Source organism: Colossoma macropomum, unplaced genomic scaffold (genome assembly GCF_904425465.1).
Source record: "Colossoma macropomum unplaced genomic scaffold, Colossoma_macropomum, whole genome shotgun sequence".
NCBI classification, from domain to species: domain Eukaryota; kingdom Metazoa; phylum Chordata; class Actinopteri; order Characiformes; family Serrasalmidae; genus Colossoma; species Colossoma macropomum.
The window spans coordinates 15,056,029-15,072,120 of NW_023494794.1; the positions used below are offsets into that span (position 1 = coordinate 15,056,029).

Consider the following 16,092-nt stretch of genomic DNA (forward strand, 5'->3'; position numbering starts at 1 on the left):
CAGGTGTAACTCACAGTGCTGGTCTGACAGTGTAGTGATAGCATAGTGGATAACACTATCATCCTGCACCACCAAGAGTCCCTATAGGAAAGTTTGTTCACTCGGCAGCCATCTTTGCAACGCCTCCAGGCAGTTATTTCCAGGTATACTAAATCCAGTCTCCTATCTCTTTGAAGGAGGAGAGCCTAAAATACTTAAAACGTAAGGTCCAATTACCATTTCAAAAACATATTTGAAACCACCAGTAAAATCTGACAAAAACCTCATAAATAGTTTGTAGCGTTTGACTCAGTAACACACAAAAAACGTGATTTTATAGTTTTTTCTGGCTACTTCGTTTGCGCAGATCTCCATGTCCAGGGGGCTTTCCCCACTAGCGCCACAATATCATCGACCCTTCTCTGCTCATGGTGCAACCAGCAAGCTAATTGGCTATTTTTATTGTAGGGCAGGACTTTTTTATAAGCAAACCATGTTGAGCATTACAAGATTTCCCATTCACATCTCTGGCTTGACTCCTAATGCTGTATTCACCTTTGTACATCACTCATTGATCATGTTGGATACTTCGAACCGGCAACCCCACTTGACCAGATCAATCTGCTTGGAGGTGGGCGGCACAACTGATGTTACAAAAATGTTCTTCCCCAAATTAAACCAGGTGACAGTGCCAGCGTTCTTAAAAAGTGCCAACTGTAGCTTCAACAGAGGATTCCCTGACCAGGCGTAGAGTTTTCGTGGTCTACTACAACTCAGAGCTAAACTGAACAAAACTGGACAAACCACTAAACTGTGCTGTGAGTTTGAGCCACAGGGAAATGAGCAGAGTTTGTGGTCTGGATGTGGGCTGAGAGGGAGGAACAGCCATTACGTCACATACGGCTTCCACAGTGGCTAACCGGACACTAGCCACGCCACAGAAAGAGGAGAAAGCGGCTCTGGTCAGACGCTGGCTAAACATCTTATTGTCCCAGACGAAACAGCAGGGTGACTCCACACAGTGGAATTTTTCGAGGGTTGAAGCTCTCGCTGACTCGCGCAGGGTGTGATTTGGCCAGTATAAACACTTTCCTCCTGGATTACTGTCTGGTACTGCTATTTAGATCCTGAGGAGATGCGTGTGAATCACTCTCAGAGTTAGCATGTGTTAGCAATGTGTCAGTAACAGACCTTTCAAAACCCTGAAGGGCCTGAAGCAAAAATGTCTAGGATGTTGCTAACACTGATTTTTGTATTCACTAGCTTTCATGGCTGAAAAGCAATGTTTTAAGGTCACCTTAATCATTAGAGAGAGTGTTCACAGTGATGCTCACTCTAGCCTTTTGAGCTTCGACTCTTTGAGGAAGCTCAAGGTCAATTAAACCGAAATGCCTCTCTATGTACTTTCTAAAATTGAATGTAACACAGTTATCACGGATTGTGGCCCAGTAATCATTACTGTGAGACAGTAATCACAGTAAATATGACACAATAAGTAAAACAAAACACTTTCAGCGGAAATATCTGATCAATTATGGAGCCATGTAATGTCACTTTCAACGTAATGGTAAAAAAGAGTGAATGTGAAATCATCTCCTGTCAATCAGTGTTGACAATGAGTGCATCCGATCATGATCGGATTAGTGCAGTTATCTGATTATTCAAAGGGTCATGTAAACACCATACTCTGATCTACAAATCCTCCAGAGAGCTGGAGTTTAGCCCAGTAATCACATTTCTCAGCGCATGTGAACTCTTACTCTGATTTCTTTCAGATATCTCAGTCATCACGTGCGAAAACAGACCGGAAATAAGTGAGCAGTGTTGCTGCGAGATGGCAGTTAAACACTACTGGAGCGACGCTGAAACCAAACACATGGTTGACGAAATGAAGGATTTAAATATTCTTCATCTTCTAGACGATGTATGTTCATATTTTCAGGGGAAGTGTTTAAAAAAAAAAAAAGCCACGGCATGAAGTTTGGGTTTAGTTATGTTTACGTCATGTCTTCTTCTGTGAGTTTATTGGCTGGTTATAAACCAGAAATCTGATTACCGCCTGACTCATGTAGATTCAGAGTTTCCCCATTATTAGATTACTCAAGTGCATATAAAATCTGATCAACTCAATGTTGATTAACAGTCAGATCTCATTTGAGACATCAATCCCATTGTGCCTAAATGTGCCAAATGTGGGCTTTTTTGCCTTTTGTATCTTCAATATTATCTGAGATATAGAGGTTTTACAAACTGGGCGTCACCTCAGCTTAAATGAGAGCCACATTAAAAAGGTGCTTAATAATTCAAACAGCTTTAATTAATGCAAACAACTATTAATGCAATTTTTAATCATGTACAGTTCCATCCACCAGCCTGATTGCCCCTCTCATACAAAGCTACCAAACTGGAAGGGTGAATGCTAGAACATACTTCATCTTAGGCACATTAAGCTCTTTCCGAACTGACGCTAAAGCAACATCACTGGACAGCTCAGCACGCTTGGAGGAGAATGCTAACTGCTAATTCTGTTATGTCAGCTAACAGAAGCCTATATTGGCTAACATCATGCTGCAGTGATGTGAGGAGAGGAAGAGCCTTCCCACCCACTGAGAGAGAGAGAAGACTTCCCTGGAGTCTTGGTTACGGACGGCTGTGGCATCTCCTGGGATTGAATTCAGGGGTTCCAAAATTGGCCTTTACACACACCTTCTAAGCCACTTATCCTTCTGGGTCGCGGGGGAAGCTGGTGCCTATCCCAGCGCTCATCGCAAGGCAGACAGACAGACATAGACATTCACACACACATTCACACCTAGGGGCAATTTAGCATGTCCACAAAATTGGCCTTTTTTAATCTATTTAATTCATGTTCCTGATCATTTAAGGCAGTACTCATGACTTTGCCCACCTCTTAAATAGGGGTGGGAATCACAGGGCATCGCACGATATTATACATATATATCACAATATCATCATGATATACTGCCCATGATAACGATGATATCACGATACTGAGATTCTGTGATACTCGATATATCGCAAGACAATCCTCTACGATGCATCACGATATCTGTGTTACTGAAGAAAATAAAATAAATAGGCGATAAGTGGGCCCAGACCTTCAACTTCAACGTGGACGGGGTCTGTCTGATTCGTCCCCCCCCAAGTTTCCACCATTTCTCCCCCCTTAGTGTTTCTTTTCTTCACTGCAGGTTTACTCTATTCATTTGATTAGCGCCTTAGCGCCACCATGTGGAGTAATGCAGTAGTTAATCTGGTAAATCAAATTGGAGAGGGAGTTCGTTTTCGTTCGAGTGCATGTTTCAATAAATAAATCCATTTGGCGCCAGTGTAAAGAAAGAAGCAATGTGATGTATCGCCCTTTCTCTTAAACGCCTTCTGATTTTTAAGTACATCACTGTGCATCTGTCAGAAGCAATAATACTAACCCATAACATCATGTTTCACCTCCACCCCACCTATCATGGACAGAAAATGCTCAGCTAGCTCAGAGACCCTCCCTGACACCATGTTTCACTAACAAATATGTCAGACTATGGAAGAAAAATGTGTTATGACTTCCGACTCACAACTTTACGTACCCAAAAGGAGAAGATATAGAGGTTTATGTTGCTGAATAGCTGGAAAAAAATGTATTGATATTTTGTACGTTGGAGAAACTTTTTCCCTTTATATCTCCACAGCGAAGCACAATCAAATCCTTTACCGGATAAAAAGAGCTGTACTTCCCTGAAATATGTTGATGAGGCAGATTTAACTAGTAGACATTCACCAGACAGACATTTATAATAGAGTAAAAATAGCTCATGTTGTTCAAATTCATATGTAGCTTTATAGTTAAACAAATTATTATGTAACTTAGGAAACACAGTTCTCACTATGTGTGGTTTGTGGTGCTTAAAAAACACAAGCCCACAGGGACTTCTTTTCCATCCTTAGTTTCTTCAAAATAAGAGTCCTGTGGTAGTTTCTTCAGACATCATATCCTATGAGTCAAATACTGTCTGTGGAACCCATAGAAGAGGAGGAGGAAGGGAGAGAGAGAGAGAGAGAGAGAGAGAGAGAGAGAGAGAGAGAAAGAGAGAGAGAGAGATGGGCGTGTTGAGTCTCAGTTATTTTGTATGTGTGGTCAGCAGTGAGAGGGAAAGAGGGACAGATTTCCAGCACACAGTAATCACCACTCTACCGCCCTCCGCACACAACACTCATTTATGTTGTTTTGAACTGCTTCCCTCAAAGTGCTCCATGAAAAACTGGCTCTGTCTGAAGCTCCCAGCACTCAGATCAGAGCCAAACAGCAGCTTTTACAGCTACACTGGCTCTCAAACACTGGGAATCAGCTGTCTCACTCATTTTTATCACTTTTTATGTACAGTATTTACATACAGTCATATGCAAAAGTTTAGACACCCCTGGCCAAATGACGTTTTGTTGATTTTCTAAACAAAGTGAACACGTCCTCGACAGAGAACACACTTCTGCACATGTTAATGCACTATTCCTGTTTATTTGTCTTATTCAATATTTCAAGGCATTTTATGATAAATAATAAACTGGAATTACTGATTTATAGTGATCATATAATGATGTTTTATTGGTGTGTCTTTCTCTGAGATTTTCACTTTTGATATATCAGGCATGACTTACTGAGTTATTTTATCGTAAGGCCTTAATATAATAATAACTTCGTTCTTGGTTTTGATGTTTGAAGGGCCCATAACATGCGAAACTGAACTCTCCTCATGTTTTCGACATAATGGTGTTTAGTGTAATATGTAAACATTGTTAAAGTTTCAAAATAACACAGCATTCACTCCACAGTTCCTATGGAAAATATATGAAATTATACAACAGTTAGTTCCGGCCACACAAGCTGATTGGTTGAGAAGCGTTCTAACTTTTTTCACAAGCACTGTATCGCTCCGCTGAGACGCCGTTGCTAAGCAACAACTTTGACAGCTGTAGGAGCCATTTGAATGTTTTTACTTCTTACTTTGCCACAAACACAAAATGGACACTTTTAAGATCACTTTTGACCGACAGCCGATTTGGTCAGACTCTGAAGATGAGACGACACTAAATTCCCAAACTGTCATCACCACTGAGCAGCTTTTCAGTCGGCAGCTGTGACAGAAGAACAGCTACACAACCTGGAGTCAGCCAGAAATGAACCCAATACCATTCACCAAACTAAATGGGCTGTAAGATGCTTTACAGACTGGCTGGATCAAAACAACATTAATACTGATCTGGCAAAAACTGACAAAACTGAGCTAAACTTGATATTGCGGCAGCTGGTTTTTAACATTTTTGTGATGTCACAAAACCAATGCACTTACATATATCCACCTACAGCAGTTTGGCTCCACCCATTCATACTGAAGTTACAAGGAGTGTTTCAGGCTAATTCAAAGACAGGTTGGAAATGGTCATGTAAAAATGAATTATGACTGTTTTAGTTGCATAAACTCATACAAACATAATAAATGGACCCTTTTAATAAAATGAAAGGGTCCAATAAAATACTACAACAATAGTACACACACACACACACACACACACACACACACACACACACTCTATCTAAGCCGCTTATCCTCCTGGGTTGCAGGGGTTTTCCTGAAGCCTATCCCAGTGGCCATTGGGCAGGAAGCAGGAAACACACTGGACAGTCCATCACAGAATTCATTCCCAATGGTGAAAGGTGAGGTTCACACATGTGTCAATGGATATATGCACTAACCACACACTCTCTTCTGCTTCCCCCTTGCCGTGTACAGTTAGAGACTGCAGCTCGTCTGTTGATGTACAGTTTAAAGGGGAATTCCACCAATTTTTCAGATTTTAGTTGAGATGTAAACAAAGTCACTCAGAGTTGTTTGATGTGAAGTGGTTCATTGTAGTGAAACTTACTGCCTCAGATTTATTTGCAGAGGTGATGATGGGAACCAGGGGTCACCATGTCTACAACACAAATACAGCCATTTTATTTACTATCATAAACCACCAGTGAACATCCCGTGTCTGAGTTTTTATATGTAATGTTGATGATGATAAAATCGTGATAAATCTGAAAAAAACAAGCTTTCTTTGAGAACTATTTTGCTTTATAACACCCTGTATGTGTCACTTTGCAATGAATGGATTTTAAAAATACATTTTAGGCCATAATCCTCGCAAAACTATAATAAATAACGTCTCAGGCATCAGACAGTGTATTCATAACCATTTCATGTTAAAACTTTCTGTGAGGGAGCTTTTAGAGGTGGACGTCTGGTTCCTATCACCACCACTGTGAACGCTTCTGTAAGTTTGTCTTAAACAGAGCGTTTCACACCAAACCACTCTGAATGGCTGCGTTTACATCTTAACCATTTAAGTATGCAGAATAACCCTTTAAATCTCCTGCAGCAAAGACACAAAGCACTAATCGTGTACTTTTGTCATCTATTCTATATCTATTCTGGTAAAAAAGGAAAGCGAGAAAAGGTCGGTTAGAGGGCTGAACGTTCTTCCATCTGAGAGCTCCTCAAATTTCTACATCTATATCCAGACACATTTACAGTTCATTACAGAACAGACCTTAGAGACGTTATGGATATCTAATATGACCGTGTAGCAGCGCACGTAGGCCTCATTAATCAAACTCAGAGCTTCTGAAAGGAGCTGCATAGGGGTATGAGAGAGCTGAGAGTGTGGAGATCTCAATGGAAGATCAGCTTTGCTCCTGGTTTTTTAATCAGCGACATCACACACATTCCTGAAAACGTGGAGGAGCCATTCTAGACCTGAAAGTTCCAGGTTTTACCTAATTTTAATGACTGGAATGCTTCTAATTGGCACAATGTACCCCTAGTTGTTCAAATACTTTACATGTTGTATGAACTTTATTCTAATAAATGGATAATATTTTTATTTCTGTTCTTCCTTTTCCATTTTCAAGCCTGGAAGAGTTAAAAAAAAAAAAATAGTGGACCAAGACAGTTCGCATAGTGGATGTTGGAACATTGCTGTGAGGATTTGATTGCATTCAGCCACAAAAACATTAGAGAGTTACTGGTAATGATGTTGGACGATCTGTTCTGGACACTCCAACTCATAGCAAAGGTATTGGAAAGAGCTTCATCACTCCAGAGTATGCAGTTCCACTGGGCGCGGTGACCTCAGGCTCATATATGGCCACTCCAGAGTGTTCCCATTCCACTGGTCTGTTCTTTTCTACGTGATTAATCAAGCTGTGGGTGCACAGTTGAACACTTTTTACTAATGGTTGCACCTTAAAGTAGCATAATTAACTATTTAGAGTGGGTGTCTAGATACTTTTGGACATGTAATGCATGTCATATCAAAAACAGAAAATGTGAATATCAGTGAGTGTCTGATCAATTATTGAGTCATATAAGTCAAAAACGAGGCGTTTAGCAGGAAGACAACTGATACGATGTTTAACGTTTATCAAATGCATGCTTAATGTTATAAGTCAAATATGAAGTAGCATAAAAAATATGATAGAAATAAACAATTACCTGGTTTCCTTAACCTTAGTCATGACTAGGACTGAGCATCAGAATTCATACTTCTACAGCACCGACTGAAATACTTCAATACTACTGAGTATCAAAACATTACGTTCTATTCAGCACCAAATTTCAACACCTCAGTGGTCTCATCAGCGTCAGTGATGCAATGAGAGTTCCAAAATTTAGACTGCGGATTGTCTAAATTACGATGCATATGTTATTAAAATAAGCGCTTCTTGATTAAGTCTGCAGTCATCTGTGGTCAGTAAATACACCCACCAACACCTCAGACTCTCTGGTTTGTAATTTAACAGGACGTTTTGAAAAGAAACAGTACTGGTCAGGTAAAAAGGTATTATAGGGGTGGGCGATAGGGCAAAAATATATCATGATATGCATCTTGATATTTAGTTTTTCTGAAATTTAATGAGTTGGAACAGTTAAAAAAGCCCCAGTAGGGGCAAATGTAAAATTTACTATCAAGAACTACGAGTCCAGTGATTTTTATTCAATGTTTCACATATTAAACTGCACTAAATCCAACCAAACAGGACCAATTATGCTTTCTTGAAGTGCCGGCCGTATCCATGATATCATCACTGTTAGAATAAAACCTCACATCTCAGAAAAAGCAACTTTGGGAGAAGGAAAAACATCTCCAAAAGTCATTCTTGGACCATTTCTACTGGTTTGTTCATCATGAAATTTTGACATAACTGTAATGGTGACAGCTGGGATAGGCTCCAGCACCCCACCGCGACCCAGAAGGATAAGCGGTTTAGATGATATATATGTATGTAATGGTGCAATTTTTTAAAAAAATGACAAAACTGAAGATACAAGGTTTTGTCCCAACAGTGACAACATGCTCAGAAAAGTATTGTAATGCAATATGACATCATTTATGCCAATAACCATAAATATCTCCATACTGCCCACCCCTACACTCTTAATAAAGATGGTTCTTTAAGGGTTCTTTAGTAGTTCTATGTAGAACCATGAACACTCACAGAACCCTGTTGCATTATTAAAGGGTTGTTTGCCATTTGAAATGATTCTTCAGGATGATTAGTTGAATGTGCTGTACATGGTTCTATATAGAACCTTTTTCAAATGGTTCTACTGTTATGATGTTGAGCTTGGGACAACGGAAGAACCCTTTTTGGTGCCATATAGAACCTTTTTCAAAAAGGCGCTATACAGAACCATCTGCAGCCTATTCTCCGTCAATCTGAAGAACCCTTTCACAATGCAAACAGCCCTTTAATCATGCAAAGGGTTCTGTGTGTGTTCATGGTTCTACACAGAACCATTTTCATTACTAAAGAACCCTTAAAGAACCCTTTTTTTTTTAAAGTGTGTGGGCATTGATATTCATTTCAATATTGAAAACATTGGAATACCCACGTCTAGTCAGGACCTCAGCCACTCCCACTTCCAACAGAGCCCCAGCAGATCAACAGGGAGAATTTTTCATATAAAAGTTTTTATTTACTAGATTTAATGAACATGTGAATAGATATATCTAAAGCATGAAAGAGTTACTGAAACAGTTTGGAAGAGTTATTAAAACACTATTGTGTTTCCATTCACCCTGGGTACGTCTGGGTCAACTATCCACTAGGTAATGATTTTATACAGGTGTTAAGTCCCAAATACAGTAGGAACATCTCTCAATACAAAGAAGTGTAGAGAACAACAACAATCAAAATAAAAGCACTAAGAGTCCAAAACTTTTCACAAGGTGGTGACATTAGAAAGGTCTTCTTTGTCCATCAGTCTGGGTAAAGAGGTAAAACAGTCTTCAAAATGACGTCGAGAACGGCAGTACGAACGGTTTCAACAAAGAAATACAGTCTCCAACCTTCTTCAGTACAAACACCAAAAACAAACAGCAGTGCCTTGAACTGACCAGAAGAGGGCAGTACTCTTTCTTAACGTGCCCCCATTTTGGCACACCCACCCTGTTTATTGATTTCTGAGGATTTTATTTGCTGGGCTTAATTGAATATCCATTTCATAACAGTACATCAACAGATTCAGTTCACTGCACCAGCTGTGTAGAGCGGAGGGGCTGTGAACCGGTAAACAAAGCACTGCTCAGGAGAAAAAGTATTGGACTTCAAATCCTACTATAGTTAAGGGGTAAGATAAAAAAAAAAAGGATATAAAGTTTCATACATACTGTATACACATAGACATTATAGTTCAGACTTTCCTTTATAGGGATCAATAAGAGCATAACCATAAAATACCTAAAGATGAAGGTGCATTCTGTTCAACCGCTGCCCATTTAAAGTTCGACAGCTTATTAATGCTTGTGTGCGAGAGACAGAGAGAGAGAAAGAAAGAGAGAGTTAAGGCTCTCATGCCGCCCTGAAACTCCTTTTGGTCATACTTCTATTTTCCACGCTTGCACAAACACCTATGTTACATTTTCACTAACTACCACAGACGACCATCCAAAAGCTTTTAAGGAAAAAAAACAAACAAACAAACAAAATAAAAAAAAAAAAGAAACATACAGCATCCTGGGAGTCCAGCTGGGAGAGTCTTCTGGATTTTAGAACGCTCGAGACATTCGATTCCCAACCTGGACTTTCCCGTTCTGGATTTTGTAAGCTTTGTAGATTAATCTACCTCCTCAAACAAGGTTTCTCAACTCAACACAGTGCTGGGAACCCACTGCTCTCCGTCTAAACACAAAATCCAGGACCGGAAATCAGACGAAGTCTGGAGCTATGGAATACCAGGACTCCCAGTAACAATTTCTATGAAGCCTACCTTCATAGGAACCTCATAACACGTGCATAAGCACTGAAGAATGTCCTTGAGTATTTATGAACAGCCTATGCCATTAATGACAAGATGCTTTGGGGAAATAAATGACATTGTACTAACATAACAAGCCGTAAACTGAAGTGACCGGCATTTGTTCCACTTATAACACTCTTATGACACATTTAAGCTCCTTTGTGTCAAGACAATGTCATTTACATCATAATACATCTTATGTCGTCTTGTGAATAATGGCATAAGCTGCTCTTAAATAGTATTGCTTTATAAGTATGTTGTTCAGGCTTATGAATATTAGGAGGTTCCTATATCGGTTGCCTTCAATTGTTAGAAAACTCCACAGCTGAGAACTCCATAGTTGGTGGTTTGGCTTTTCGTGGGCTTGTTGGAAGATCTCCATAACATCCACGTGAATACAGACAAGCTAACCCATGCTAACATATTAGTGATTCCCAGTGGTGAAAGGGCAACGACCAGTTCACCTGACGTTATCATTAAAACGTGATACAAACGTAAAAACTGAAATCTGCAGTCTTACACAGTAATGCTATCTATCGTCCACCCTGCAGAGTCCAGAACCCTAATCTAACATGCCAACATCCAGCTAATTAATGCCATCACAAGAAGATGACCACTACAGCAAGGGGTGTTAGAGTGCTGCTGGAACTTAGTCTCTAGTAGGAGCTGGTTGGAGGTTCCCACCCTGAAGTCCCAAAGATAAGACCAACATTTGAGTGTGTCCAGCAGGGAAGACGCAGGGCCAAGGAAAACGTCCTCCTGGCGTTACAACTTCGTCTTTATTCCCACTCCTCTAACACACATGCAGTCTGTTTTGCTGTTAATCCAAGCTCAAACGCTCGATTCTGCTCGCTTATTCCTTTCCACATTTCCAGCGTTTGGAACAGCAAAAGCTTGTGAAGATCCTCCGTTTGGGACTAAAGACTCTACACAAGGCCTGGCGGCAAATGATGGCCAGTGACTCCTGTATCAGATAAGTCACAAAGGTTTTAGTCTCCGCACCAAGAATATTTTTTAAAGCTTTAAGCCAGTGGTCACCAACCCCCCTCCTGGAGATCAACCTTCTGGCAGAGTTTAGTTTGAACCCTAACCTGCTACAGCTGATCCAACCAGTCAGGATGGTCCTGGACCGGCGATTCTCAACATCCCGAGGGTTCCACTAAACTCTGGTTGTCATGGAATTTTCTTTAAAGCCTTCCTGCTGCTGGATTAGATGTGTCCGGTATTTGGAATGCACTGCTCAGCACCAGGAAGGACTCAGGAATTCTATGAGGACTAGAGTTTATTTTGAACCCTAAAGCAACCAATCAGCATTGTTTTAGGTCAGGGATTCTCAACTCTGGTCCTCAGATTCTCAAGTCCTTCCTGAAGCTGGTTTAAGTGTGCTGAGGAAAGCATTCCCAGGTCTGGAAATGAGCACCACAGGTCTAAAACACCCGAAACCAGGTGATCATGGTCTTCTGAAGGGAATGACTGGTGGATCAACATTGCAGGAAGGCAGATATTCGGGAGCACGGTTGGTGACCAGTGCTCGAAGAAACGTTGTGTTTTCTTTTTGTCTCCTACACGCAATCGACTGCCGCTTCCCCTTCCTCCCTCTCCTCCTCCCCCCACATCCCGAACCTCATCTCCTCGTCCTCCATGGAGCCTTGGAGGTTCGGGTCACCGTCCTCCTCCTCATCTGCGTCGAGCCCCAGCCTGTCTCGGACCTCCTCCAGTCCCGGCTCGCCCTGGTGGTGCCGCAGATGCTTCCTGAGTGCGGCGACATCCTGGAAGGCGCGGCGGCAGAGCGGGCAGCGAGTGGGCGGCTCACCCGTGTGGATGCGCTGGTGCTGCTTGAGGTGCTGCAGGCGGCTGAGGCGCTTGCCACACACGGCGCAGACGTAGGGCTTCTCGCCGGTGTGCGTGCGCCGGTGCTTGCGCAGGCCATCCAGGTGGCGGAAGCGAGTCCCACACTCTGAACAGGAATAGGGCTTCTCGCCCGTGTGGATGCGCAGGTGCGTCTTTAGGGCGCCAGACTCACGGAAGCGGCGGCCGCACACGGCGCACGGGTACGGCTTCTCGCCCGTGTGGATGCGCAGGTGCTTCTTCAGGCTGGACACCAGCCGGAAGGTTTTGCCGCACTCCATGCACAGGTGGGGGCGATCACCCGGAGCCTCACCCATTAGCTCTGAGGCTGAACGACGCCTGCGTACCTCCGGGGACGTCCCAGGGCTTTGTGTGCCGGCCCCAGATGCCTCCCTCTGGGCCGTGCCAAGTCCGGATGGGCCCTGTGGAGTTGGGCTGCCAGAAGAGGGGCCGTTATGAGACCCGGAGGAAGGGGGAGTGGGTGTGGCTTTGGGCGGATGGCTGTGGGGACGAGAACCACCTCCTTCTTCCTCCACCACGTGGATGTAGCCCAGGTCGCACACGCTCTGGGCCGAGCGCTCGCCATCGCCGCCCCTCCCGCACACGTGGCCTGAAGCACTCGGACCCTGCTCCTGTTTGACTGGGTAAGGAGGGTGGGAGGCAGGGTGGGAAAGCCGCCTGTCACTCATCTCACCTGGAAACAGAAGAGTTCCTTCATAAGCACTGTGCTGTTTGTTCTTTATCTATAAGATATTTATTAATTACATACAGTATTTATTTATGTGATAGGTGTCCCCAGCTGATAAACTAGCACCACAGCTGTCCGACTCGTACGAGAGTTCGCTGATGTCACGGTTAAAAAGTCTGCATTTTTTTAACTGTGTGTACTGGTGGGGAGTCCTATAGTGCAGTTTAACAATTCTATATTAATCTGTAATAACTTCATCTTGTATATTTTTTCCTGTAGTTCTGGCATGGAAGGTTGCATTGTGACAGAATGACATAATACTTCAAAGCTTTTACAACACGCATCATCAGAATATTTATTTTTTTCCCTGACGTCTGATTTTAGAGGAAAACAGAACAAAGTAAGCCCACATTTTAAAAATATCATCAGACACTATGAATTCAATTATTTGTATTCAACATTTCACACACTGTGCTGCACTAAATCCAGTTAAACAGGACTAACTATGCCCTCCTTTTAAACAAACACGCAGTTGGTAAGTAGTTTTTCAGTACTGACGATATCCGTGATATGCTCAGAAAAGCATGCTGTGATGTAATTTATCATGATAATAATAAATACTGTAATATAGTCCAGCTCTGTACTGGTGTTCAGTAGTCTATAACAGGAGTTTAGTGTCCTGTAGTTTAACACTGCAACTGTTTAACAGTCTTATATAAGAATCCTATAGAAACTCCTGAAGCATTATTATGGATCATTTTCATAGCAATGAAAGTTTCTCAGTATTCAGAAACAAGCCTTAAAGGGACCCGATCACCTGACTTACCCTCGCTTTTCTAAACAAAAGAGTTTGATGTAAAGTGTAAACACTGTTAAAGTTTTAAGCGTGCCCCTCACATTTCCAGGGACTGTAATTTTCTAATATTAACAGAAAGTTAAAACACTTTTGCGGGCCGGACAGGATTGTGCGGTGGGCCTGATTTGGCCCGCCGGCCTTGTGTTTCACACATGGGATGTAGAGAAACTAAGCCGCACCAGCTCGTTTTGAATGTACTGTTTTCGTGACGTCACAAAAACCAACACGTTTGCTTATATTTATCGCACGGACAGCCAGAGAGGCCGTGGGGTGGTTACAATTTTCTAGATTGTTATCTTGAGATAACGAGCTAACTATCTTGTGATCTCAAGATAACAATCCAAAAAATTAAAGCAACAGCTCATAGCCTCTTCTGGCCTCCTATTTATCGGCCTATTTAGAGTAAAACAGATTAGCCTCGCCCATTCACTCTGAAGTTATAAGGTGTGCTTAAGCCTGGACTGCTCTTTAACAAAGCAAAATGCATGGCAGCCAATCAAAACGAAGGTCATTTACATATGCCAGTCTTAAAGGCACAGTAGCAGAAACAGGCTGCTTAATACAAAAGCAGTAGAGAGAGGCTGGAAATCCCATAACCTGTAAACATGAGATTTTACATCTTTCCTTTGAAATATTTGGGAGAGACTGGGGGGCTAGGAGGTCTCACCTGTCCTGTTGACGTCATGGCACATGCCGGCCGAGTGGACGGGCATGGGGTCGTAGTAGCTGTTGGTCACCGTCCCGTCCGGCTGGATGGACAGATGGCAGCTCTTGAAGTCCTCTCTGGAGTCGAAGCCGTGTATGGCGTCTCCCAGCGCTCCGCTCAGCTCCGGCTCCCCGGCGGCGGCGGCGAAGCAGCGCGGGTCGGTGGCGGAGTCGCTCGCTCCTCGGTGAACCAGGCGGCCGGAGCCCACGGGGTTGACCTGCGGCGGCGGCGGCGGCGGCGGAGGCGGGTAGCCGTGGTGGCTCGGCAGGGGCGGGGTGCCGAAGGGCCCCTGCAGCTGGTCGATGAGCTTCTGCGCGCTGCACAGACAGTCCTGCAGCGTCTTCAGCTCGCGCTCGGACACCTCGAGGCGCACCTTCAGCTTCTCGTTCTCCTGCTCCTTGCAGCGGAGCTCGCCCTGCGTCTCCGACATCACGGCCACGATCTCGCCGAGCAGCGTGTCCACGGCGGCGGACAGCGTGGAGCGGATGGTGGGCCCGAGGCGGGACCGCAGGGAGGTGATGGACAGGGTCCCGTCTCGCCCCAGCTCGCCCCTCTCCGCTCTCGCCTTGGCCGGGGAGTTGATGATGCTCTGCTTGCGGTGGGAGCCGCCTGCCACCTGGGGGGACGATCATCCTGCCTCCTCCCCCCGCGGCGCCCTCGCCAGCGGTGCTTCGCTTCATCGCGGCCTCCTGAGGAGAATCGCTCGCTCGGCTGGATACAAACGCGCTGCAGAACCGAGACGATCAACCCATCCAGAAACGCCGTCCGGGGAGCGGATCCTCGGACCGACGGGCCGCCCGCACCGCACGGACACCACGCACGTCAAGTCAAATCAACGCGGACGGACAGGCTGACCAGCTGCTGGAGCGCAGCCTGCTTCCCGTTTCCAGAGTCCAGTTTGTCCAGTTTGCCCCCCGCGTAATCGGCCCCGTCCCGCGCGCCCTGCTCGGGAAGCGCCCGCGCTGTGAATCGCTGTTTTTCCGTTAACAATGACGCGACCCCGCGCCTCGAGACCGAACGCAGCCCTTTTCCACAATAATAAAAACGGTGGAGGCCACTCTGACTTCTGATTGGCCCAAAAACACCCTCGTCGCACAGTAATGACGCACCGAGACGGGCGCGCTGGATGTGCACGGCAGTTTAGCGCCACCTGCTGTCCGCTGCAGCCGCTGCGCACTGATCTCCCAACATTTCCGCACAATTGAACCTCCCACTCTGCGCTCCTGCGAGGAAACAGAGCCGCTCAGGGCGGTTTGCGGTGAAAGGGCTCATTGTGGAGGAGCTTGCCGAGACCACACTGGTGCCCTGCTGGAAAAGGACCATTAGGATTACAACCCAGTGGTTTTGCTTTCAAATGGGAACTGGCTTAAAGGGGAACTCCACCAATTTTTCAAAATTTTGCACAGTTCAGTTGCTGCGATGTAAACAGTCATGCAGGTTGTTTGATGTGAAATGGTTCACTGTAGAGAAAGATACTGACTCAGATGACTTTACAGTGGTGGAGATGGGAACCGGGGTCGCAATGTCTACTACGGAGCCATGATGATGACATCCTGTATAAATAAAAATAATGCCTGGCCACGATTTAGTAAGGCGTGGGAATGAGATGATCAAGTTGTGGCCACGCCTTATTAACATGTGGAAGCGAGATCCTAACACG

The 16,092-nt window shown here is 44.1% G+C and overlaps 1 protein-coding gene across 1 annotated transcript; it reads right to left on the bottom strand.

Moving 5' to 3' along the window:
* Positions 1-11,896: 11,896 nt before the first annotated feature.
* Positions 11,897-14,862, bottom strand: si:ch1073-224n8.1 (zinc finger protein GLI4). The gene is made up of 2 exons (XM_036581010.1): positions 14,394-14,862; positions 11,897-12,876 (listed from the first exon to the last, which is right to left on the bottom strand). The coding sequence occupies exons 1-2, from the start codon at positions 14,860-14,862 to the stop codon at positions 11,897-11,899; spliced, it is 1,449 nt and encodes a 482-aa protein (XP_036436903.1).
* Between the last annotated feature and the right edge of the window lie 1,230 nt (positions 14,863-16,092).